Raw genomic sequence first — 26766 nt, 5'->3', positions numbered from 1 at the left:
CCTGGTTTTTTAAGAGGATGATGAGGTGGTTTTGGTGGATGTAGGAATCTTGAGATTTTCTCCATAGGAAGGAAGGCTACTTTTATGTTGTGTTTGTTCATTAATTTGGCTAGCTTATCTGTAACATTTCTTATATTTTGTTCAAATTAATGAACAAACACAACATAAAAGTAGCCTTCCTTCCTATGGAGAAAATCTCAAGATTCCTACATCCACCAAAACCACCTCATCATCCTCTTAAAAAACCAGGAGTCTACAAAATCCATTGCTCTTGCAGGATTTGCTACATAGGACAGACAGGAAGATCTGGAGAAATACGCATGGCTGAACACCAAAAAGACGTACAATACAAAAGAGAACAAAAAAACGGGTCTTGCTTTCCATACCACTTCCACTGGACACGATGTACTCTGGCATAAAACGACGATGTCATACATAGAAAACAACAGTTATATAAGAAAATTTAAAGAAGCTGCTAATATGCTAAAAAACCCAACCCAATGCAATAAAAATCAAGGTTTAATTCTCCATCAAGTGTGGTCAGCTCTAATAAAAAATCTACCTCAATCTGAGCTCGGACTGTATGAACGAGAACAAGAACACGTGACATCGACCAGTATTGTTCAACGTCAATAACGTTATATATCTGCATTCTGTTATTTGAGTTTTATGAATAGCCAGACGGTTATGATTTGTATTTATTAATTCTCTTGTTTAAACTTTAAGTTATACTATTTACCCCCTGAAGATGTAAACCCTACGATTTACGAAACTTGTCGGGAACTATTATTTCAGTGTTTTATATAACTGAATAATAAAAAAATGTGGTGTAATCACCGAAATATATCTTTAGAGGCTGTAATGTTACATTTCACATTACGTTATTTAATTTTAATAATAATGAAAATAAATTATGTCGGTTTTTTTTTTTGTTTGTTTTGTGTGTGTGTGTGTGTGTGTGTGTGTGTGTGTGTGTGTGTGTATGTATGTATGTATGTATATATATATATATACACAAGACTTGAACACAAAAGGTCAAAAGATGCATAGTTCAACAGAGCTATATGAAGATGACAAGAAACAAAGAAGGGATCTTTTGGTACATTTCTTGAACAGCAGAAGTAGATGGAATGAAAGATAAACAACAATTGGTTCAGTGACTTTGGAGCAAGGCAGTAAATGGATATTGATTGGTCATTGTCTGTTATTACAGCTTGGAAGAAGGAAAAGGAATGATGGTAGCCAATGCTGTAGAATATCTTCAATGGAACTACCTATAGAATATACAATTGATAATTTTCCCTGAAAACTTATCTGCAGCAATTAGAGATCAATTATATATTTGTCTTTTTCACATTCACAAGGTTTTTGTAGTTTTGTCACTTAATTCATTTTACTATTCTGTAGAGCTATTGACACAAATTTGAAAAAAAAAAATTTTTTTCAAAAAAGCAAAGCTATTTTTTATTTATCCATGTAGGTTACACAGATGCTATTAAATGTGATTATATTAAATAAGGATTATTAATTTCACATACCTGTGTGCATTTTGTGCATCAGGCTGAGATGGTGTGTAATTGGGAGGTGTGATTTTGAGGAACCAATAATTTGAGCATAGTGATACTTTTCAAATAGCCAAAACATGAATAAACCAATGATGAAAAAAAAATGAATTAAACAAACTGAAAGTTTAAGTGAGCTGAAAATAAAAAACAAATGGAACGTAAAACCTGTTACTAAAACTAGCTTTGCTTTCTTTGTTCAGTATCAAATATAGGAGCATTGTGATTTTCAGAATTTATAGAGTATTAATGATATTGTTTTATTTGGATAATGAAATTCGACATTAGTATCTGTATCCCATTGGATATTGAAATAAAATAATTTCTGTAGAATACGTATTTTAGACCTCTTTTATGTGTTTCATTCATATAAATTTAGTAGTATTTTAGGTGTTTTTAAATTCAATTTTTGTCCTTTCAGTTACTTATGCAAGACCGGTAATTATTCTTGGTCCATTAAAGGATAGGATCAATGATGATCTCATTTCAGAATATCCAGACAAGTTTGGCAGTTGTGTCCCCCGTAAGTAATTCTGAAACTTGCCATTATTCTCATATTTTGATACAGTAACCAGAAATTGTTTTATACTCACCCATGCCTTAACCAGTTTTAATTTTTGTATATTTCATAACTTTTATTTTTACTTACTTCCTTTCCCTTCCCCATGGACATCTGTTCATGGTGGAGGGGACCTCCCAGTGATAGTACTGGCCCTTTTCATTCTTCCTCTTTTTCTTTGCTTTTCTTCCATATTCTTTGTTCTACTTTTCCTGAGTCTTTTTAACTATCCTTATTTCCAGACCAAAGCACTGGAATTCAATACCCTGCCTCTGTGTTTGCCATGCGATGTGAGTGGACATCCAGAAAGGGGAGATCCTGGTAGTCTTACACTATTTTGGCCTCTGCTTCGACAAGATGGGCAGTTCTAAATGGCCAGACTGGTATCAATTGACTGGTGAGCCTGCCTGCAAGGATTAATGCTGTTGCAGTAAGTCTCTCACCTCAATGGTCTGGAGTTGGGGTCCAAGCAACCAGGATAACCCTGACATTCCACTCCCGAGTGCAGTCATTACTTGCCAGTCAGTAAGCATCCATGTGTGGCTCAATAGTGGGCAGGGAACTCTGGAAGAGGGAGGGGGGGTAACAAAGTTCCAACCAAGTACGGATACCAAAGATAGAGCATTTGATAACAAAAATAAGAAACAAAAGATGTGATACCAATTTTTCTATGATCCGTGCATTAGGTGAAAAGCCAATAGGGAAAATGTCACCTTCTTTATTCAAAAGGGTTTGGAAGGACTGGCAGGCTCTCCAAAAACATTTTAAGAAACTACATTCTAGTAATATCCTTGTAGAAACATCAAAGGATGGAATACCAGTTACAGTAGAGAATGTCATTTCGTTCCAACCAGGAACATCACTTACTTTTGATACACACAAGCCTCTACCATCTGTAAAAGGAGAGTATCTCAACTGTCCAGTTAGACTGTCCGTCCCTAATCTATTAAGATGCTCCAAATGTCAGAAATATGGACATTCCCAAACTGCCTGTCATGACTCTACCATCTATGCCCAATGTGGTAGTAAAGAGCATGCTAACACATATGTAAATATGACCTGCATTACTTCAACTTTGGTATTACCTCTGGCTCCCACTGATGAGACCTCAATAAAGGCCAGAACCATGCTGGGTAGTGGCCCTTCCATAATATATAGCATTATGCATGTCCATAAGGATATGTTTTGCATTATGGGATACTAAAGCAAGTGATGTGAAGTCGTTAGCCTGTATACGAGTTGCCCTGTCCTGAAAATACTTCAGGTGCAAACTTTTGCTTACACTTGGATAAAGGATTAAACCAAGATTATAATTTCTTGGCATCTTTAATTTATAGCATGATAACACATCCTACTCTACATCTGTTAGGGAAAAAAATCCAGCTTACTCTTGTGCATGTCAGAAGTGGAAAAATGAAAAAGAAATACAAAAGATTAAAACAGAAAAATATATTACCTCCACCACACCTGTTCTGAGATCCTCTTACTCTGAGAGGGTGACAGTTAAGAAAATGTCAACAGCAGCTCAAATTCTATGTCTATTCCACCATCTAATAATTTCACCATACCTGAACCTTATGATTGTCAGTGCTTCTCTGTTGAGTGCATCAATTGCAGACATGTGGTCTCACTCCAGAAATAACTTCAAAAATGGTTCCATTTGATGAGAACCTACTTGTCAAAAAAATATGACAAGGATATCACTTAAAGACAAATCACCAGACAACCCCACTGAAAAAATGGATACTTCGACATCCACTGAAAATAAATTAAACTTCAAACTGATCCTGCAGGATCAGTTGGTAAGTTTAATTTATTTTCGATCAGATGATGCATTGAATTTATTTCCAGAGGTAGAAATGGACACTGGCTGTCCATATTTCTTAAAATCAGTCGAAAGATATAAACCTGATAAAGGTAAGCCTTCAACTTCCCAGAAATTGAACAAGCTATGAACACAAAGCAATAGAAAAATTTTTTCTATTGCTTTGTGTTCTTAATTTGATGATATTAAGATTTTGCTACAGAAACATGAGCCTTTCTGTTTTTGTCTGCAGGAAATAAATTTAACCTAGTGAGGGCCTCATCTTAAGGAACTTCACTGTTGTATGCAAGGACAGAACAGGAGTAGTCCTGCTCATGGAGTAGCAATCTTAGTGGATAACTCCTTTCCATAATGTCAAGCTTAATACTGCTCTGGAAGTAGTAGTGATTCACTTATCTGTGGGATTTCTTATTACAGTGTGTTTTATTTACCACTGGGTTATTGAGATAAATGAGATGGAATTTGATAATCTTATATTTCACCTGCCTGAGTTGTAGTTTTATGGGTGACTTTAATGGGCACAACACTGTGGGATAGAGCCAACACAAATGGATGAGGTCATATCATTGAGCAAGTTCTTGATAATAATGACCTGTTTCTTTTGAATAATGGGCTCAGTATCTTCTTTAATATGCCTCCATCTATTCATCAGTGGTCCTAACAAGCACTTAACCACTCACGACCTTCCACCTATTCTTCGACTTTGCAACCGTAACTAAGGTGGTTAGCCCAGTGCCTCCCAGGGAGTCCTATGTCTGTAGATGCGTGCGTTCAGGGGGCCAGTTTTTCTGATTTGGGGGACGAAAAAACTTCCCAGAAATAGAGTTTATGGGTTAAAGAAAAACCCCCTACCTCTGTATGAGACCGGCTAACTCACCTTTTGTCGAAAGAGACCAGATAAAATTTCTTATGTCACTGATGAGAATTGAACCCAGGTCTTTCCGACCAAAAGGCTTCATCTATACAGACTGAGGTATGGAGGCTCTACTTTCATATGCCTACTCACTCATATTCTGCAATAGATCTTGCAATCTGTTCATTTTTTCCACTGCTTACACTGGATTTCAAAGAGAATATACAGGGTGTTCGGGATAAATTTGACAGTTTCGTAAGGAAAAAGAAAATCTTCTTTGTATCTATTAAATTTAATGAATTGACAAAAAAACATTACAGGCAGAGTTAATTACAATACTATCAACAAGATTTACTCAAAATAACCACCATTAGCATCGATCACAGCTTCAATTCTGCTTCGGAACCTCGAACAAGCTGATGCTACAGTCTCCCTGGGAAGGGCCGCAAAAACTGTTTTAATTTTATCCATTAACTGGGCTTTTGTATTACTGGAAGTGCGATTGGTGTCTTTTTCAACTGCGCCCCATACAAAATAATCCATGGGGTTAAGGTCTGGGGAGTTTGGAGGCCAAACATTTGGACTGGTGAAGTCGTAGAAATTTTCAGACAACCATTTTTGACTTTTCCCAGAGGTGTGGCAAGGGGCCGAATCCTGCTGCCATACATACGGCCTACCATTGGCTACCCTTGTTATCCAGGGCTTGACTACAGTTAGCAACTCCACGAACAAAGCCCGAATTCCAATGCCAGGGTTCTTCAACACCTGTTCCTGCAGATTTGCGAGGAATTCTGCTGTACGAACGCAATCAGATCGTCTGCTAGGGATCTTTCTTCTTGCTACATCCTCGTAGTCACCATTGCAAGTCTCTAGTTCATGCCTGATTGTTTTTACTGTATTCAGGGAGCATTGGGCAGCAGTCGTAATATCCTTATTTTGATGGCGGGCACGAATCATCATGATACAAGTTATTCTCTTCCATGATTCAGGTGGGTTCCAGCTATCCATCCTTTCTGACATCTTGTATATGAATGAAGAAGGGTCCAAACTTTTAAATGAAGAGAAGTGTGTGTTAATACATGTAACTTACGGAAAAATATAATTAATTATAAATATGTCAAATTTATCCCGAACACCCTGTATATAGAAGTGATCATTTTTCTCTTTGCACTATGTCTTCACAGGAACCGTGCTCTCCTACACAGATCCCCATGTGGAAAATGGACAAGGCTGATTGGAATACCTTTTACCATCATGCCAAATTTAATGCTGATACAGTCAAACACCTATCAATGAAGCAATACAATCTCAATTCCTAAAACATCATCTCGATTCTCACTCTATCCAAAACCTTCGTGGAACCCAGAGGACCAAGCAGCCAAAAAAAAAAAAAGATCAAGACAGAGAATGGGGCATATTTCATTGATACTCCCACTACATCAAACTTAATAGCTTTTAAATGTGCTTGGGCCAAAGCATGCTATGTGAGCTGTCACAGTCAAAAACAATCGTGGATGAATTACTCAAACAACCAGTGCAAAAATTGTATGGGATGAAATCTGGAAAATGGAAAGTAGATACAGAAACCAATGTTTGTCTACCTTAGACCATAATGGATGTGTTTTTGCTGATCTCAAAGCTATTGCAGACACTTCTGGAGGAAATCTTCCAAAATTTCAGCAACAGCTTCATATCCTCCTGAATTTTTAATATTGAAAGAGAAAGAGCTGCTAAATTTTTCTACCAAGAAGGAACTAAAAAAAAAAAAAAGCTTTTTTTTTCCAGTGCAATAGGTCCTTCCATTATGAAATGATGAAACATCTTCTATGGATCTCCTTCTCTTAATATATAAAAGGATACTTACAGAGGAAGAGTTTCCAGATTCTAGGCATAAGTCAGTTGTCATTGCTATCCCAAAACCAGTCACGTATTCAACACAAGCAAACAATAATATGTGGCTTTTGTAGACATTGTTTGACCTTGAACCATTTGGTCTGTTTTTTTTTTTTTTTTTTTGAAACTTGTATAGGAAATGCATTCCTGAAACAAGAACATCTGGTTTCAGTATTCTTTGACATGGAAAAAGTTTGACACAGCCCAGAGATATGCCATATTAAAAGACCTCTATAACCTAAGTCTCAGAGGACACCTTTCTATCTATCTAATTTTCCAAGTCAGAATCGGAAGAGTATTCGATCTTGGCCATATCATTAAGAATAGGGAGTTCCCTAAGGCACTGTCTTAAGTGCAACACTTTTTGCTATCAAAGTTAACTTGATCACTAAATAGCTTCCTCCCACTGTAAGCAAAGCTCTATATATTGATGACTTCACAATTTTCTGTCACTCTTGAAACATGAGAGTAATTGAAAGACAACTTCAACAAACAATCATGTCTCTTCATGGGTTCTTAGTAATGGGTTCAGGTTCTCAGGGGAAAAGAAAAAAAAAACTGTATATACCTCTGCTGAAAACTCACTCTTCACCTCGATCCTGTATTAAAATTAGGAGGATGAACTGTTATTCCAGTAGCAACAGAATCCAAGTTGTTGGGTCTTTGACAGAAAACTTACATTTCTTTCACACATTTGTCAACTAAGGGAAAAGTGCAAGAGAGTGCTGATTGTGTTCTATCCTCTACTGAATGAGGGTGATGATCGATCTTTATAGTGTACTTATGTTCAAAGCTGGATTATGGGTCTCGAGTCTATGGTTTGGCAAGCCAGAATAGCCTGTGATAGTTGAATCCCATCTGTCATCAAGGTATACAAATAGCTACTGCTGCCTTTCACACATCATGCACTCAAAGCCTTTATGTTGAAGAAATGAACCACCTATATCACTTAGACAGAAACAGTTGTCTCTTAACAATGCCCTAAAAATTGTCTCTTCCAGAGTCCTACTTGAACTAACCTCTTTTCTCTACATTGGGAAGCTCAGTAGTATGCACACATCAGACTGCCATACATCCTTTTGATATATGTGTTAAAGAGATTATGGTAACTGTTGCCATGAATGTTGACAACATTACCTGCACCAAACATAACAGCATTCCTCCATGGCAGGTTTGCACTCCATCCTGCAACCTCTCCCTTTGTCAATTACAAAAGTCTATGCCATCTGTCTATCTTCAATTGCTTAATGCACACAAAGCAGCTCAATCAGATTTCTTGCCCATCATACTGATGGTTCAAGATCAGAGATCTCTGTTGGCTCTGCTGCTGTTTCCTGATTTTACTATCTCCAGCCAGATGCCACTCAACTGCAGTAATTATACAGCAGAGTTACATGCCACTCGGCTTTTTGTATGTGTGGATATAAAATAGAACTGCTACCAAAAGTGTGTAATTTATAGGCTCTTTGAGTTCTTTACAGGCTATCTCCTCTCCTATATGTAATCCATATCCAGTGCTTTTTGAGGTATTACAACTGTTGTACAAAATGAAGACCCTTAATTTTGATGTTCAGTTATGCTGGATCCCAGCCACATCGGAATTAAGGGGAGTGAGACTGCAGCTGCTAGATCAACTCATACTTTATTCCACATAATGTTTGACAGTTCCATATACAGACTACAGACATTTTATAAGATCAAAGCCAATTGCCCAATGGCAGTCATCATGACAGGAAGCACTCACAAAGAAATTGCATGATATTAAGCCTGAAATTAAGCATCAATGTAGAAACAGAAAAGAGGAGGTTGTTCTTTCTAGGCTCTGCATAGGTCAGTCATCTTACACATTCTTATTTACTGAGGGCTGATGACCCCACAGATGTGTGAAAAATGCAACACACGTCTTACCATTTGTCATATTCTAGTGGAGTGGCAGCACTTCACACAAGAGAGGAATGAAATTTTTACTTATCTAGCTGAGCCACATGATGTTATCAGACTTGGACAAATTGCATGACACTTTTAACTTTTTACAAAGAATTAATCTACATTTGCAGTGTCTGCATGTAAATTCTATTTACATGTAGATTCTGCATTGCTTAACTGAATTTTTGTACATACATATTATACTAATTTATCCTTTTATGACTATTTATTAAAAACGTATACTGCTGTAACCTTTGCTATGTATGACCTTTGCTGTTCTTGCATTACTTTTTATACAGTCTTCTATTAACTGTCACATAAGAAATTATATTCCTGTTTTCATCCATTTACATGTGAAGTTATCTTCATGGCTTAGTTGCTTATATATAGAGAGCAGCAAAACTCACTAAGTTGTCTTTTTTCCCCATAATGCATAGCACACTCCATTCACAGATCATGTACATGTTATGTGTTATGATTAAAATTCGTTTCCTGGACCAGTTTAGACTTTTATTAAGAACTTGTCAATGAGATCAGAAGAAGTATAACACAATATTGTTGAGCAAGTAATTAGGGAAAGAAGAAATTTGTTTTTAGAGAGAGAAGTAGTCATTGCAAGAAATGGTATGGAAGAAGGTTGTTCCAAAGAGGAGGTAAATGGAATGAAAGAGGACAGTGAGAAGTTGGTATGATAAGTTTGCTGTTGAACTGTATATGGATGCTGACTAGCAGCTGCTCATGTTCTTACATATTTATAGCAAAGTGATCTAATGGTGGTGTCAAGTTCATTAGATCAACACCTTGAAGCACATTGCTGAAACAAAATATGTGTCAGAGATTGATTTGTAGGGAGTTTGTAAGAAGGGTTAGCTATTAAGCATTTGCCTTTTGCCAGACAGCATCATGCATTCTTAGGGTAGTTTTTGGTGCACTACCCCAAATACCAGGACAGTATTCTAAGGTGAGATGGGTTTGGGATTTATAAAGTGTTAGAAGTTGCACAAACAAGAAATAGTGTTTTGAATGGAAGAAGATATTTTTTTGAATACTGAAGAGGCTATGATTATTATGAAGATCCAGTATAAGCTAGATGTGAAACTTACTAACCAAAAGCAAAGTGATTTGACTAAAGGTCAAGACTTTTGATAGCTTACCACATGACTAACTTATTAGTTAGTCAAATTGAAACAGATGGAGTTGGATAGTAGATTAGTGCGTTGGGTGGGAGATTGGCTGTCTAATAGGTATCGACAGGTTGTGTATGGAAGAGTAATATCCCAGAAGCGGAAAGTCACTAATGGTGTGCCCCAGGGATTTGTTTTTGGGGATCATTGTTGTTTAATTTGTATGTAAATGACATTAGAAAGAGCTTAAATGGTGATGTAACAGTTGCTTGCAGATGATACAAAGTTGGGGAGAGTTATGGGAAGTAAAACAGATGTTGTAGCTTTTGTAAGAGAATTGAATAGACTGAATGGGTGAGTGTATGGGGGATGTCAGTTTAATGTTTCAAAGTGTAAGGTTTTAAAATTTGGGAAGCAATGATGGGATGTAGAGTATAGAATTGGTGGGGATATTTGAAGAGATGAAGGATTTCAGAGTTGTGGTGGATAGAGACTTGAAATTTCAAGAACATTTTGCTAAAATTGTGAAGACACATAGCAGATTTTGGAAATGATGTGGAAAGCACTGACATGTAGAAGTAAGGATGTTCATTGTACAAGACGATGATCAGGCTGCACATGGATTTGGTCGCCAGGTTTCCAAAAGGATGATGAGATGTTGGAGAGGATCCAATGATGATTGACTAAGTTGGTTTCATGAGGACAGATTGAGAATGTAAATTGCAGAGCCTAGTGGGAAGAAGGGAAGGGATAATTACCAGATTAGCTTAGATGAGATTTTTCATAGACTATCTGAAGACAGGAGAAGAACGAGAAGTCATCCCTGGAAGCTGTATAAGGTGGGGGTTGAATAGATTTTTTGAATGGAGAGTGGTGTGTAATCGGAATGCATTGCCTGAGAATGGGGTGAGTGCACATGAGAGTGAGACCTCCCATGATGAGTCTTTTGACTCCATGGAGGTCTGTTGATGATAATAATAATAAGAAGTAAGGGAGGATTCTTTCTTTGAAGAAATAAGATTGGGTTTGGCCAGCATTGAGGTTTACTAGATTATTTTTGTCCCACTGGAGAATGATAAGGAGATCATTATTTAAGATTGGCTACGGAAGATCTGGATGCTTGAATTATTTGAGCATTTCAAGGCTTCTTGAGTAAAGAAAAAGAGGAGCAAAATGTACTGGCATCTGCAAAACTATGGGTAGGATTTTAGGGTTAATAAGAGTCATCCATTGATGTATAAGAAGACTAGAGTAGGATAGAATAAAGATTAGTAGTCTTCCTATACATCATTGAGGTACCCAGCATTGATAAAGAAATCTTATGAGGGGGAAATCATCTGATATGTTATGCAATTTTACATAAATTTATATTTAATTATATAATTCTTTAATCTGAAGTTTTAGTTTTCAGGCATTTTATGAATTTCATCAGAATTTTAAAAATATTTATTGGAGTAGGTGTGTGTGATATACAGGGTGTTCGGGATAAATTTGACAGTTTCGTAAGGAAAAAGAAAATCTTCTTTGTATCTATTAAATTTAATGAATTGACAAAAAAACATTACAGGCAGAGTTAATTACAATACTATCAACAAGATTTACTCAAAATAACCACCATTAGCATCGATCACAGCTTCAATTCTGCTTCGGAACCTCGAACAAGCTGATGCTACAGTCTCCCTGGGAAGGGCCGCAAAAACTGTTTTAATTTTATCCATTAACTGGGCTTTTGTATTACTGGAAGTGCGATTGGTGTCTTTTTCAACTGCGCCCCATACAAAATAATCCATGGGGTTAAGGTCTGGGGAGTTTGGAGGCCAAACATTTGGACTGGTGAAGTCGTAGAAATTTTCAGACAACCATTTTTGACTTTTCCCAGAGGTGTGGCAAGGGGCCGAATCCTGCTGCCATACATACGGCCTACCATTGGCTACCCTTGTTATCTAGGGCTTGACTACAGTTAGCAACTCCACGAACAAAGCCCGAATTCCAATGCCAGGGTTCTTCAACACCTGTTCCTGCAGATTTGCGAGGAATTCTGCTGTACGAACGCAATCAGATCGTCTGCTAGGGATCTTTCTTCTTGCTACATCCTCGTAGTCACCATTGCAAGTCTCTAGTTCATGCCTGATTGTTTTTACTGTATTCAGGGAGCATTGGGCAGCAGTCGTAATATCCTTATTTTGATGGCGGGCACGAATCATCATGATACAAGTTATTCTCTTCCATGATTCAGGTGGGTTCCAGCTATCCATCCTTTCTGACATCTTGTATATGAATGAAGAAGGATCCAAATTTTTAAATGAAGAGAAGTGTGTGTTAATACATGTAACTTACGGAAAAATATAATTAATTATAAATATGTCAAATTTATCCCGAACACCCTGTATATATATATATATAGTGTTTGTTTTTTCAGATACAACCAGACTTAGGAGGGATTATGAAGTGGATGGAAGAGATTATCATTTTGTGGATTCCAGAGAACAGATGGAAAGAGATATTCAGAATCATTTATTTATTGAAGCAGGTCAATATAATGACAACCTCTATGGTACCAGTGTTGCTTCTGTTAGGGAAGTGGCTGAAAAGGTATGAGCTAAAACCGAAAATTATAAGAGGATTGTTATTTTCCTGGATTCTATCTATAATTATGGATTTTATATTCACAAAATCATGTGTAGTCAGACATTAATAATTGTGATTTTATTGCTTTTTTATTTCACATAAAGTTTAAGATTTTAAATATCTTTTGTATTTCAATAAAATATCTACCTTATTATTAGGTACATTTTGCATAATGCACAGTCACCTATTACAAGTAGATTTGTTTCGTCTTCATCTATGAACAATGTATTATTTATATAAATTTTGATTTGTTATTTGGGATTCTTACAAAACTTAGTCAAGCCATTCCAGCTTTGTTTCATTTGGTTTGTTTGCAGTGGCACAAAGGGGGGGAGAGAGAGAGGAGGGGAAAAATGTTGGAATTATATATTGCAATAACTCTGCTTTGGCTTGTATAGAGTACGAGTTAGAAACAGATCAATTTTCATAACTGCTCATGTTGGAGGTTTAATGGAATATTATCAGCACTATTCCATTAAACCTCCAACATGAATTCTTCACAGCACTTAAGACTCAACACACAGTTTCATAACTTTATTAACTTTTTGACATAGTTGATAAATTTTCCAAAATGATCTGCAGTCAAAAAATTTCAGTATCCTGAATAAGGTGCTCTGGACCAGCTGAGCCATAGGGTTTTCCACTAGATAGCCAAGGAAGTGACTTTTCCAGTCTTCTAGATAGATCCCTTTCTGTTATCCGTGCCTTATGTTACTTATATATTACTTATCTCCCATTTTGATGAAGAGTATTTTGAAGATCTAAGAAAAATGATTAAATTAGAAGGCATATACATGAAATTATTAGGTGACTTTAATAGCCAAGTTGGATGAACAAAGAATTTTGTTTCTCTTGATCAACTTTTGTTTTCTTCCCACCCTAATGCTATTAGAGTATTCAAGAGCTAAGGGTCTTTCTTTTCTAACTTAATTTTTGAATAGAGTAGATATGATTCTTTACACTTGGATAAAGGATTAAACTAAATATATAATTTATGATTCTTTAGCTTGGTCAGCAACATATCTGATAAAAGGGAACTCTAAAATCAAACCCTGATCTAACAGGTTTGAAAGTTCTGCCTCTGGTTAAAAATAGTATTGCTACAAATCTCAGAACAAAGGAAACTATGGCTCTTCTTGGCAACCACTTTGCAAAAAAACAGACAATTCTTTGTGAGCCATGGAATATATAAGGTCTAAATATTAAATGTAATGAAATGCTTCAGGAACTTGAAAAGTAGATGATGTGGTTCTACTAGAATGAGGAGAGGTAAAAGTTTATTTACATGTGAAGTAGAAAGGCTAAAGCTAGGTGTCTATCATCATCATAAAAATCCAGTGGTGGAACTAAGTGAAAAGTTGAAAAGAAATAAATGAAAGGTTTATAAAAGTAATTCTTGAAGTGCATGGGGTTGGAATTTTTAATGATTGGAACTTATGTCTCATGTGGTGATGCTACTTTTGGTGTAGCATTACCATATGAGGATGCTGTTCACAACATGGTGATGCTGATTTCCTGTAATAAAATCAATTAAATAATGAAAGATTGTATACAGCTGAGAGGGAACCTCTGGATATGTTGGCAGATGTCAAGGCATAGGGTTGGTAACCCTATCTAGAGGCATATAGTTGCTCTACTGAGGTCTGGAGATTGTTCCAATGGGTAAAAACTCCTTAGCAGAATTCAGTATCATTTCTGTTCAGGATTTTAAGAGATATTACAAAAGTTTATTATATGAAAATAGGGTGGAATATCAAGGAGATGAAAGAATACTTGAGGTGTGAGAAGGCAGCTGTCACTGATACAATGGTAGTAGAGATGCTGAAATATGATAGTGGTAAAAAAAAAAAAAGTATTGTGGACAAGAATAATATCCCTTATGAGTGGAGTTCAATATATATTATCATCCATCTATAAGGACAGTAAAAAGATCCTGAGAATTATAGAGGAGTAAGTGATATGCATTTGGCTAGAATATATTTAGTCATATTGTGAGAGATAGAATTGAATTTAGGATATCTCCAGTAATATCAGAAGAATAGTCTTGTTTTATGGCAGGAAGATTCTGTATAGATAATATATTTTTCTTACAACAAATATCTATAAAAAAAAAAAAAAAAAAAAAAAAAAATGACCACGAAGAATAAAGAAATTCATTTGATTCTTGTGGATTTGAAGGAAACTTGTGATACTGTCCCAAAGAAGAGAATGTGGCAAATATTGAAGAAAGTAGGTATAGTTGAAGGAACAGGAGAGATGGTACTGATGATTTATTAGGGATCTGATTAGCTATAAAGATTATGGACACTCAGAGAAATTTAAAACTAGTAAAAAAAAAACCCTCAGATGTTATATGCCAACATTATTTAAGATCTACTTAGATGTAGGATTGGAATAAGCAATGCCATGAAATAAGTATGTAAGAGAACAAGTTTTACATTCTCTTCTCTATGCTGACAATAAGGTGATCTTGCACAGAATAAGGAGGAGAATATTGGATGCAGTATGAGCCACCTCTGTGGACAACCTGAAGGAATCATATATTCAAACAGATCAAAGTTTGAGAACTTGTTATGGAGGCACATGCCTTAAAATGGTAGACATATTTGCCAGAAAATGAGAAGAATGATGCCCGTTGAGAATTATAGTCACCCCCAAAAGGCAGAAAAGAGAAAAGCCAAGGATTATGTGAAGAAAACTCATTCTGAAAGTTATGGGGAAAAAAAAGGCTTACAGGATGAAGATTAGAAAATTATTGAGAATGCACAGCTGCTGACAAGTGGAAACTCCTGCAAAAGTAAAAATAAGTTTAACTTTGCCCTTTCATGAGCAAAAGTTTGCATGTGACATATCTTAACGACTAAGCTACTCTGTTTGAAAGTGGATGACTTCACATCAGATTGCCCTAGTTTCTCATAATGCAAAGCACATTTCCTAAACAAAGTAGCCTAGTCATGAAGATATGTCACATACAAACTTTTCTTGGGAGGTAAAGAATTAAAACAAGAATGTGATTTCTTGCCCAGTTTACTCGATAACAAAGCAAAAATCTTCCAGGTCTGAAAAGTTTAAATTGTATTGTATGTAAACAATGTTTTTTGTAAACAAATTGTATGTAAGCATAATATGATCACTCATATTGATATGCAGTAATTTCATTGTTAAACCATTTGTCTTAAGATTAAGACTGCTCAATAAAAGGTTTCTATTTTGTATAATGTCTAATTAATTTTGCTGTTCAAACAGAATTCTGTTTCAACAGCAGAATTAGACATTTCACATTCCAAAAGACTTTTTTTTTTTTTAATGTCACTTAAGTAAGCAAGGTGATGAAAACAAGCTGCCACCTAAACATTTGATAAAACACCCAAGCTGCAGTGGAGTTCAAACTCATATCCTATTAGTAGCAAAGATGCTGTCTTCTTGGCCATTCAGACTAGGATAAATCATGAGCAGATGACATAAATAAGAGGATGACTCTTTGGTAGATATCAAAAGATATTCCATATGATATGCTAAGATCTTCAGGAACATATCCAGCTTTTACTTTAAACACAAAAGTTTAAAGTAAAATTATGACAATAGTTCTGCAACCATGTGTTTAAGGATGCCTCAACCTTAGAAATGCAAGGTTGTAATATTGAACTAATAAAACACTTATTCCCAACGAGGTCATTATAACAAAATTTGAAAAAGCCAATTGGACTTTACTGATTCATAGTAATTCATCTCAGAGTAAATTATGCTCACCAATTCTACATTCTGTATAGTTTTATGTAACTTCTGTGTTTTTCGTTTTATGTATAAATGGTGAATATATCGAACTGAGAATGTATTATAGAATATAACATCACTTATCTAATTTTTCAATCATTACATTTTTCTTTTATTTTAAGAGACTTCATTAGTTGAAAACAAAACAAAGATGTCACATACACAGAGAACTCATAAACCAGTTGAAAGTTGCATTGTGAACAGACATGGATCTCATTGTTTAGTGGGCTTGAATAGCTTGTTTTGTGCAGTATTTCTCTCTTTTTGCACAGCTTTTTTTGCACGATTTTGAAATAACACTGTTTAGAAAACAGAAGCAATTATATTTTTACATAGCATATTGTGATTTTACATGGTTCGAATGATGCTTATTTTTAAAATTTCTGTTTGAATTCAGTTCTGTTAAAAAGGGTATTTCCATTATAATTATCATTTTCTAGAACGGTACATATGTACTTAAAGTTGAATTTTGAGGAACCCCCTCAATGTTTTAAATATGGGATTACTCTATGCTACAGAATGTAGGCAATTGTGGCGACAACAAAAAAATCAATTTTTGTAATTACGATTCCCCGAAGTTAAGCCAAAAGATAATCCATTATATTCACTTTCCGTTGGTTCCTGGAAGCAGAAGGGTAGTATGCTGATTCCTCAAAGTTAAGTTGGTTTACCAGAGGCCCACCTATATAAAGCTGCTTGGAAGGAGTTAAGCTGTTTGCTAAATAATCATTTCTTATTTACAATTTTAAATGTTTAAAACCATTACTCATTAATCGATCTCAAAAACCACAGGCAATGAAAGGTATGGATTTTAACACATTGCCAGTGCACTGGAAGGCAAACAAAAAAGGTTGGGTTACAAAATAAATTTTTAATGAATGGTTTCATCATTGTTTTGTTTCAGACGTTAAACACTATTTGATGGGGTAAAAAAATCTTGACTTTAAAGTTTTATTGATTATAGACAATGTGCCTGGCCATCCTGTTTTAGAACACCTGAATGTGGAATTTTGTTTTCTTCCATCTAATACAACCACTAGAATAGGGTATGATTGCTGCTTTCAAAACTTACTACATAAGAAGAACATTTCAATACATTTTGGCTAAATTAGATAAGGATAATTTACTGACAGTTATTGATGTGTGGAAGAAATTTTCTATTTTGGATTGCATCAGACTTGTTAAGTTGGCATTATCAGAATTGAAACCATCAACTTTAAATACATGTGGAAAGCTACTTAGCCAGAATGTGTGGGGAAAAAAAAAAAAAAAAAAAAAAAAAAATGTACCTTTGCATACAACTGAATATCCCAATATCATCAGATTAGCACATGCAGTTGACGGAGAAGGATTTGATGATTTTTCATCTGCAGATATTAAAGAATTCATGGTTGACAAGCCTGTTAGTTATGACGAAATAATAGTAGCTGTTCTTGAGAATCTCAATGAAAAAGAAAAAAGCGATGATGATGAAGAAATTCCACTCACTGCAGGAGTGCAATTAAAGAAGGGCTTCAAATGGTTAGTGAATTGCAAAGTGATTTTCTTACACATGATCCAAATACTGAGTGAGTTGAACAGTTTAAATGTGAACTGAAGTCATGTATGGTGCGATATGAAGAATTATACAAAGATCTAGTCAAAACAGGATCTCAATAATTAATTACAGAGTTCGTGGTAAAAAAAAAAAATCAACCTTCAGAATTATTTAATATTAGTGCTGATTTAGTTCTTTTTACTGAAGAAAATGTTTCACCATTGCAGTATGAACAGGACAGCCAGAGTGTTTCAAATGATGGAAGTGATTTAATTCCAGTGTCTCACAAAAGAATGGCTTATGTCAGAAAGTGATGGCGAATAAAATTTAATTTATAACCATATGCGCTGTGTATTTGAGCCTTTTTGAATTTCTGTTTTATTAGTGGTACACTGTTTTCTTTAAGAAAGATACATACATACATATATATATATATACTTTAAGTATTTAAAGTAAAAAAAATTCTATTAAAATTAAATAGTTTTATTCAATGATTTTCATATATTTTGTTTGAAAATAACTTGCTGTTCGTATGGGGTTTTCACATCTGGAACCATTCCTCTATTTTTTCACATGCACTGTATTCTTTTTTACACGGATTGTTCTGGGACCAATCTACCATGTAAATGGAAAATTGCGTGTAACATCACATATCTATAATAAATTTAATTTAATCCTTTATCCAAGTGTGAGCAAACAAAGTTTATGCCTGAAAATATCTTTAGGACTGGAGTAAGGTAGTACAACTCGTAGCAAAGGTACCTAGATATTTTCAGGCACAAACTTTGTTTGCACTTGGATAAAGGATTAAACTAAATTTATTATAGTCTAACCAAGTGAAAAATAAACTTTCAACATCACATATCTAATTTTTCAATCATTACATTTTCTTTTGTTTTAAGAGACTTGATCAGTTGAAAACAAAACAGACATGGATCTCATTGTTTAATGGGCTTGAATAACTTGTTTTGTGCAGTATTTTGGTTTTTAAAAACCACTGTTCAGATCAAGTGTAAGATCATATTATCCCAACCTACATCTAGCAGTCATAGAATGCATGAAGTGTAGTATTTATTTTCAGGGAGGACAGAAAGAACAGGATGGTGGGGGGGGGGGGGTGTTAATGATAGCAGAATTGAAGGCAAGAAAGAGCAGGAGTTCAGCAGGCAGGGATGTAGAGAGCAGTGTTGTTGAAGCTATCTAGTATGAGATAGAGGCCAGCATGGTGAAATTTCTGAAAATTGTTTATATGAACCTAGTAAGAGTGTCAACCTAATTATGTGATATTATCATATCATCATCAAATTCCTGCCATGTACCCTCAAGGGGTGTACAGGATATGATAGTACTACATGAAAAAAATTACATCATTATTAATTTCCTATCTATAATTTTCCTCCAAATCAGTCTGTTACTTGTCAAGACTCCAACATTATCAGATCTTATATTTCTATCGTCTAAGGCACTTTGTACTGTATCAATCCACCTATATCTTGGTCTTCCTCTGGGTCGTTTTGCTGGCAACCTGGCAGAGAACACTTGTTTTGCTAATCTTTCCTCGCCCATTCTGTTTAAGTCACCATACCACCTAAGATTAGCTCTGCTAACACATTCCTGGATGCTGACAATGTCAAGTTCTTTCCTAATATCCTCGTTTTTAATATGATATTGCCATTGATGCCATCTGTTCATGCCTATAATCTTTCTCAGGACTCTCATATCTGTGGTCTCTAGTCTTTCGTCAAGTGTTTTACTTCTGACCCAGCTCTGAGATCCATAAGTTAAAACTGGTTTGAACACTGTCTTGTATACAGCTAATTTAGTGTTCCGACTAATTTCTCTCTTATTCCATATGAATTTATTCAATTGACTTCCCACCATACCAGCTTTTCTGATTCTGTTGTCTATTTCTATATTTAATTTACCATCTTCAGTAAAAATCGTGCCTAAAGAGCAAAAATCTTTTACTTGTTCCACAGGTTCTCCATTTACAACACAGTTGACATTTTCAATGATTCTACCTATTTTCATTGTCTTTGTCTTTTTATTGCTGACCTTCATACCATATCTATTACAACAGTTATTCAATTTAGTCAGAGAATCTTGCAGACTTGTAGCAGATTTATTTAGAAGTATAACATCATCTGCATAAAGCAAAGAGCTGACATTAACATCTCTAATTTTGATATCATGTTTAATACCACTTTCCTTCATAATGTGATCCATATAGATAATGAATAACAGAGGGGATAATGTACATCCTTGTCTCACACCAGATTTAACATTAAACCATCTTCCTGTACTTCCTTCAATTCTAACTGCTGACTTACAACTCAAATAAAGACTAAGTATTGCTTGATATAATGCCCCATTGACACCATATAACTGCAGCATATTGAATAGCTTCTCTCTTGGCAGCTTGTCATATGCCTTTTACAGATCGACAAAACTTAAATACAGATCTTTGTTATATTCCCGTGCTTTCTTGACTATTTGTCGTAAAGTGAAGATCTGATCCTGACAGCCTCTGTTTGGCCTGAATCCAGCTTGTTCTTCACCAAGCTTTTCTTCCACAATTTTTCTCAACCGTTTCTCAAGTATACTTGCATAGATCTTGCCAGGAACACTCAGTAGGGAAATACCTCTGTAATTCTCACATTCAGTTTTATTTCCCTTTTTATATATGGGTACTATGAGAGCTCTACTCCAATCATCGGGAATTCGTTCCTCTGTCCAGGCTTTCTGAACTATGCAGTGCAGCCACTGTAAGACTTATACCACCATACTTTAGCATTTCTGGTCAAATATCATCTACTGCTGCTGCCTTTCCACATTTCAAGCCTTTGATGGCCTTTTCTACTTCAAGTATGGATATGTATTCCTGACTGCATTCCTGGTCAGTGTTTTTTACCACTGTGATGTCATCACTGCTTGTTTCATTTAGTAGTTTTTCAAAGTAATTACTCCATACTTCAAGGATATCTTTTTCTCCCGTTTTCATGTCACCTTAATCATCTCTAATTCCTTTTACAGCACTCTTTCCTCCATTCTTAAGCTTCTTCAACAACCTCCAGAATATTTTGCCACCTTCTTGATATTTATTTTCTATATTCTTGCCAAAGTCCTCCCATGTCTTTTGTTTAGCTAGTTTTACACAGTGTTTAGCATTCTTGTATTTGTCTCTATATTCTCTAAGAGCACAAGCTGACTTATTTGACAGGAACTTTTGGTGTGCTTTCTTCTTTTCCTTCACTGCCTCTTTAACTTCCTGTGTCCACCAGGGAGTTCTAATTTTTTTATCCTTACAGACAACTTCACCACATGCCTCTCTGGCAGAATCAATAAATGTTTTCTTCAGAGTTTGCCACTGAATCTCCAAGGTTTGATTCCTGTTCTCAAACTCTTTCATTTTTTCTTCAATAATCTTTGTGTATTTTAGTCTACAGTTCACATCTGAGAGCTGCTCAACTTTTATTCACTTTAAAACTTTCTTACATGTTATTCTTTTCAATGTGAAATTCAATTTTATCCTACTCAAGACTAAATAGTGATCACTTCCAATTTCAAATCCTCTGTACACTTTGGTGTCCTGCACCAGGGAGAAAACATCACTATCAACAATAACATAGTCAATGAGACTTTTCTTATTCCTAGCCTCATCTCTCCATGTGAATTTGTGCACATTTATGTTGGAACATGGTGTTAGTAATAACCAGTCCATGTCCTGAGCAGAAATCCAACAGATATTTGTCATTATTATTAGCTTTGCTCTTTTCTCCAAATTTTCCCAAAATATTTTTGTATGTCTCACAATCATTTAATACTTTGCTATTTAGATCCCCAACAAGGACCAACTTTTCATTTTTTTTTGTGTCAGTTGCTTTTTCTAAAGCCTCAAAAAATTCCTCCACTTTTTACCTTAGTAGAACCTTCTGTGGGACCATAGGCACAAATAAGTCTCATTGTCCAATTCCCCATTCTCATATTTCCCCACATTACTCTACTTGAAACTGACTGCCATTCATGAAGATTAGCCTCATATTTTGTGTTGAATACTATGGCTACTCCTTCTTTTCCTTGATTGTCATTCCCTGAATATAACATTTTGTATTTATTGCTCAGAACGATCTCACCAGTTTTGGTCTTTTTTGTTTCAGTCACCCCTATTATGTCGATCTGATACTTATCTAATTCCTCGACTAGCTCCATTTCTTTGCCATTCAGGCTTCTTATGTTGATAGTACCGATCTTTAACTCTGGTGATGTTGAGTTGGGGTTTATTTTCAGATTTGTTCCAGTAGCTGACTTTTCGCTGTTCGCCCTGGTTCCCTGGCAAAAACAACGGGGGCCTTGTTTAACCGGGCGATGCCCCAGCCGTCATGAAATTTTGTCATGTTGTACCATCATTCTATATTTTGGTTTAACCAATAAGAATACAATTTGGTCGGCTAAATCCCAAATTGCCAGCCCATCCTCATCCGTTCAGTATCCAAGTAGATACCCAACAGGGTGCATCACGAGAAGGTGAGGATTGGACATTAGGTCAGAAGGCCTGGTTGGTTCTCTGCATTCCTTTAAAGGCCATGTGGAGGTCTCCTCTCAGTTACACAGCTTTGACCCTTAAGCACCCCTGATATTATCATAGTATTCTATAATAATATCACATTCTATATACCTTTTTTTAAGGCTTCATATTTAAAAAATGATTATAATAATTTAAAATTTACTAGGTAATTTATTAAATGCTTTTAAACATTATTAATTTATTACCATTTTTGTATGTAGGGTAAACACTGTATTCTTGATGTGAGTGGTAATGCCATCAAGAGGCTACAGGTTGCAGGCTTACATCCAGTTGCCATTTTGCTAAAGCCCAAATCAGTGGAATCCATCATGTAAGTTTTGATTTATTATTATTATTATTATTATTATTATTATTATCACGGGCAACTCCAGGGAGTCATTAGACTCATCGAGGAAGGCCCAAAATCATTTTCATCACAACTATTCCACATTCATACAGTATCTATCATACCTCGCCTTAAACTCATTCACTGTCACAGCATCCACCACAGACTCAGGGAGCGCATTCCACTCATTCACTACTCTAAAAGTAAAGAACCCAGCTCTAACACCTTTACTAACCACACTTTTGCCCAGTTTCCATGGATGTCCCCTAGTCCTCCCACAACCAGCCCTGTTCTCAAAAATATCTTCTGAATTAATTTTATAGAAACCCTTCAGTAATTTGAATGTCTCAATCATATCTCCCCTCCTCCGCCTATCAACCAATTTTTGCAACCCACAAATCTTCAACCTGTTCTCATATGGTTCATTCCACAGACCTGCTATCATCTTGGTCACTCGCCTCTGGATCCTCTCCACCTCCTCCCCATCAAGAAGAAACCTAGGTGACCAAATCTGAGCACAGTAGTCGAGATGAGGTCTTATCAAGGCTCGATACAGAGGAACAATAACCTGCTTGTCTCTGCTTGTCAACGTATTCTTCAGCAACCAAGTGATTTGATGAGCTGATTTGGCCACTTTTGCAATGTGTCCCTTAAATTTCAATTCCTTATCCACCAACACTCCTAAATCTCGTGCCTCATCAATTTCCTGGAGCACGGTTCCACCAATGCAGTAAACTGCCTCCAATCTTTTCACCCCAAAATGCATAACCTTACATTTTGCCACATTAAATTGACATCCATTCTCCCTAGCCCAGACCTCCAATCTATCCAAATCATCCTGCAAAATTTTGACGTCATCTGCATTCACTATTGCCCTACCCAACTTCGCATCATCCGCAAACAAATGAACTGTTCCTCTCAGATCCTTTCCTATATCATTTATGAACAAATTAAACAGCAGTGGTCCAAGAACAGATCCTTGTGGTACACCACTAGTCACAGGCCGTCTTGTGGACTCTACTCCTCAGTAAACCACTCTCTGATATCTCTCCGTCAACCACCCTCCTATCCATCTCACCAACCCTATGTCCATTCCCATATGCTGCAATTTACTGATTAGAATTCCATGTGGTATCCTGTCAAAGGCCTTAGCAAGGTCCCGCAGAATCACTGTAAACCCATTACCCTTATCCAGTTCAGCCGTCACTGTGTTATAATACGTGAGCAAGTTACTGAGGCATGACCTACCCTTCACAAAACCATGCTGTCCCCGATACAGTATCCCATTTTCTTCTATCCAATCTTGTATTTTCCTCTTGACTATTTTCTCTAAGACCTTGATAATGATTCCTGTTATGCTGATTGGCCGGTAATTTTCAACAGCAGCCTTGGAACCACCTTTGTGCAGTGGAACTATTTTCCCCTCTTTCCGCCCCCTTGGGACTGACCCAGTCCTGAGGCTCAAATTAAACAAAATGGTCAAGGGCACTGACAATTCTTTGGCCGCTTCACGTACGACACGAGCTGGTATACCATCCAATCCCACAGATGTATTGACATTGAGGTTCTGTAATAGACTAGTTACCTCTACCTCATTCATCACAATTCCAGTATAAGCTGTTGGTTCTTCCATTTCCGCAAAGTCACCACCTGGATGATATACTCTTGCAAAGTGCTCGCTCAGTAATTCCACAACATCGACTGATTCAGTTACCTCCCTACCCTCAGCATTTTTTAAGATCATTCTACCATGAGCATTTTTCCTTTTACTTGCAACATATTGAAAAAACTGTTTGGGATTCTCTTTAGCCTGCATGGCCAATTTCCTTTCGTAATCTGCTTTTGCTTTTCTTACCACCCTTGTTACCATCCTGGCCTGAGCTTTATACTGTTCATGCACCTGATGGTCACCCTTCTCCTTAAATTCCCTCCACAATTGTTTTTTTTTTGCAGCTCAAGCTTAATAGTGTTATTCATCCATTTAACCCCTACCTGATTTATTATTTGGACTCTTGGTATACAGTCAACCATTGCCTCCTGCAAACAGTTCTTAACCACCTCCCATGCACTATCAACATCCAGCCCTTGCAGTTTTACATGCCATGGCATTGAGCCAAGCACACACCTAAGCTTGTCATACTTACCAGCCCGGTAATTCCACATGTACCCTGTCTTAATTGTAAATTCGACTCCTTTAGCCACCTCCCAAGTCATGACCTTATGGTCACTCTCACCAATTGGTGGCAACATGGTCATGTTCGTTACAGCTACATTCTCAGTTGCAATTACTAGGTCCAGCACTCTCTGCCCCCTGGTATTTTCCAATACATGTTGCCGTAGATAGTTGTCCCTTAATAACTGCATAAAATCCAATTCCTTCCTCCCATGTGCCCTCTCCTCTTTCCAGTCAATGTTACCATAATTGAAATCACCCATAATAATTACCCTCCATTGTGTATGTTAATATACTTAAATATTTAAGCATATCTGTATTTACTTTGTCTCCTTTTTTTTTTTCACACCTACTCCTTTTTCTTTTTTCTACCATATCATGTGTGTGCATATGTCTGTTTATTAATCACTTTTATTAGTATTATTATTATTGATATTATTGCTGATGCATGGGCACCTCCATGGAGTCCTATGACTCAATGTGGAAGACCCAAACTATCAACACAATATCATACCTCTCCTTGAAACCATTAACAGACAAATCACTGACTCTGACAGCCCATTTCATTCACTCTCCAAGAAAAAAATCTAGTCCTCATACCCTTGCTAACTGCACTCGTATTCAACTTCCAGGGATGATCTCTTATTCTGTTTCCTTTTGCCAAGTGCTGAAATATTTTCTTTGTATTAATCATATAAAATTCTTTATGTAACATAAATGTTTCTATCATATCCCTCCTTTTTCACATATCAACCAACTTTGCAATCCACAACCCCTCAGTCTATCCTCATAGGGAGTAGTCTACAGACCACTCTCCACAACATCCTCATCCCCAAGAAAATCAGGTGACCAGACCTGAGCACAATAATCCAGATGTGGTGCTGATATCATTGTTTTATAAAGAGGAATGATAACTCCCTTATCTCTGCTTGCTCTAGTGTGTTTTTCAATAACCAAGTAATCCTGTGAGCTACTTTGGCTACTTTAGCAATATGCCTTCTAAACTTCGACCTTCTATCAGCCTCCAGATCCCTTTCTCCATCAATTTCTGGGAGTGCAGTTCCCTCAGTGTAATCTTTTTATCCCATAATGCATAACTTTACACTTTTCCACATTAAATTGCCATCCATTATGTTTTGCCCATATGTCAGCCTATTTAAATCATTCTGCAAGCTCTCTGCATCACTCTGATTAACTATTGTCTTACCTGACTCTGTCATCATCAAACAACTGAATCAAATTATTTCTTTTATCATTTATGTACAAATTAATAAATTTGTACATAAATGTATAATAAAACACAGAACCCTGCAGAACACCACTAGTCACCTGCCTTCTCCTGAATTGTGCTCCTCTATATACTACTTTTTAGTATTTCCATCAGCCACCCATATATCCATATCACTGATATCATATCCATCCTTATTTGTGCAATACTGTCAGACACTTTTGCAAAATCCAAAGTATTATCATTGTTGAGCTACTGAGTGATCATTTTGCTCAGTTTTTATAATAGAGTGACTCAGCTGTCACTCTATTATAAAAAATCCTTCACATAGCCATGCCGCTACGCTTCATAGAGAATTATATTCTTATCCACCCATTCATGAATTCGCTTTTTGTCTAATGCCTCATTTCACTCTCTTGAGACTTTACCATAGCTGAGACTTAAATTAAACAGCTTAGTCAAAGGCATCGCCAGTTCTCCAGCATGTTCTTGTAAAACACAATCCAATATCCCATCCAATCTCATAGCTGTATTTGCATTCAGATTCTGCAATATACTAAGTACCTCCAATTCTTCGACTTCTATTATTAGATTAGTCTCTGTCATAGCAATAGGATATGCTCTTGCAAATTGATCACTCAGTTGCTCAACAATTTCATCTACCTCTGTTACCTCTATATCATCTGCACTCCTTACCATGTTAGTCACCTTTCTTCTTTTATGCCTTCCACAACTTTTTTTTTTTTTTTTTTGCAGCTCATGCTTAATGATACT

The 26766-nt window shown here is 36.2% G+C and overlaps 1 protein-coding gene across 8 annotated transcripts in view; it reads left to right on the top strand.

Annotated features, from left to right (window-relative positions):
• Positions 1-26766, top strand: part of LOC150094955 (MAGUK scaffold protein DLG1-like) — a 377157-nt gene that overhangs the window by 333975 nt on the left and 16416 nt on the right. For all 8 annotated transcript variants that reach the window (XM_090411306.1, XM_090411313.1, XM_090411309.1 and 5 more), the window contains 3 exons: positions 1984-2085; positions 12162-12334; positions 22467-22576. In XM_090411306.1, the coding sequence (XP_090267432.1) occupies positions 1984-2085; positions 12162-12334; positions 22467-22576 (385 nt within the window). The remainder of the gene's footprint in view (positions 1-1983; positions 2086-12161; positions 12335-22466; positions 22577-26766) is intronic.

The sequence above is a fragment of the Typopeltis vanoorti genome, chromosome 21 (genome assembly GCF_054136105.1).
Source record: "Typopeltis vanoorti isolate ZY-2024b chromosome 21, IOZ_Tvanoo_1.0, whole genome shotgun sequence".
NCBI classification, from domain to species: Eukaryota; Metazoa; Arthropoda; class Arachnida; order Uropygi; family Thelyphonidae; genus Typopeltis; species Typopeltis vanoorti.
Note: the sequence above shows the minus strand (reverse complement) of the source record. Positions and strands in the feature narration are given on the sequence as shown.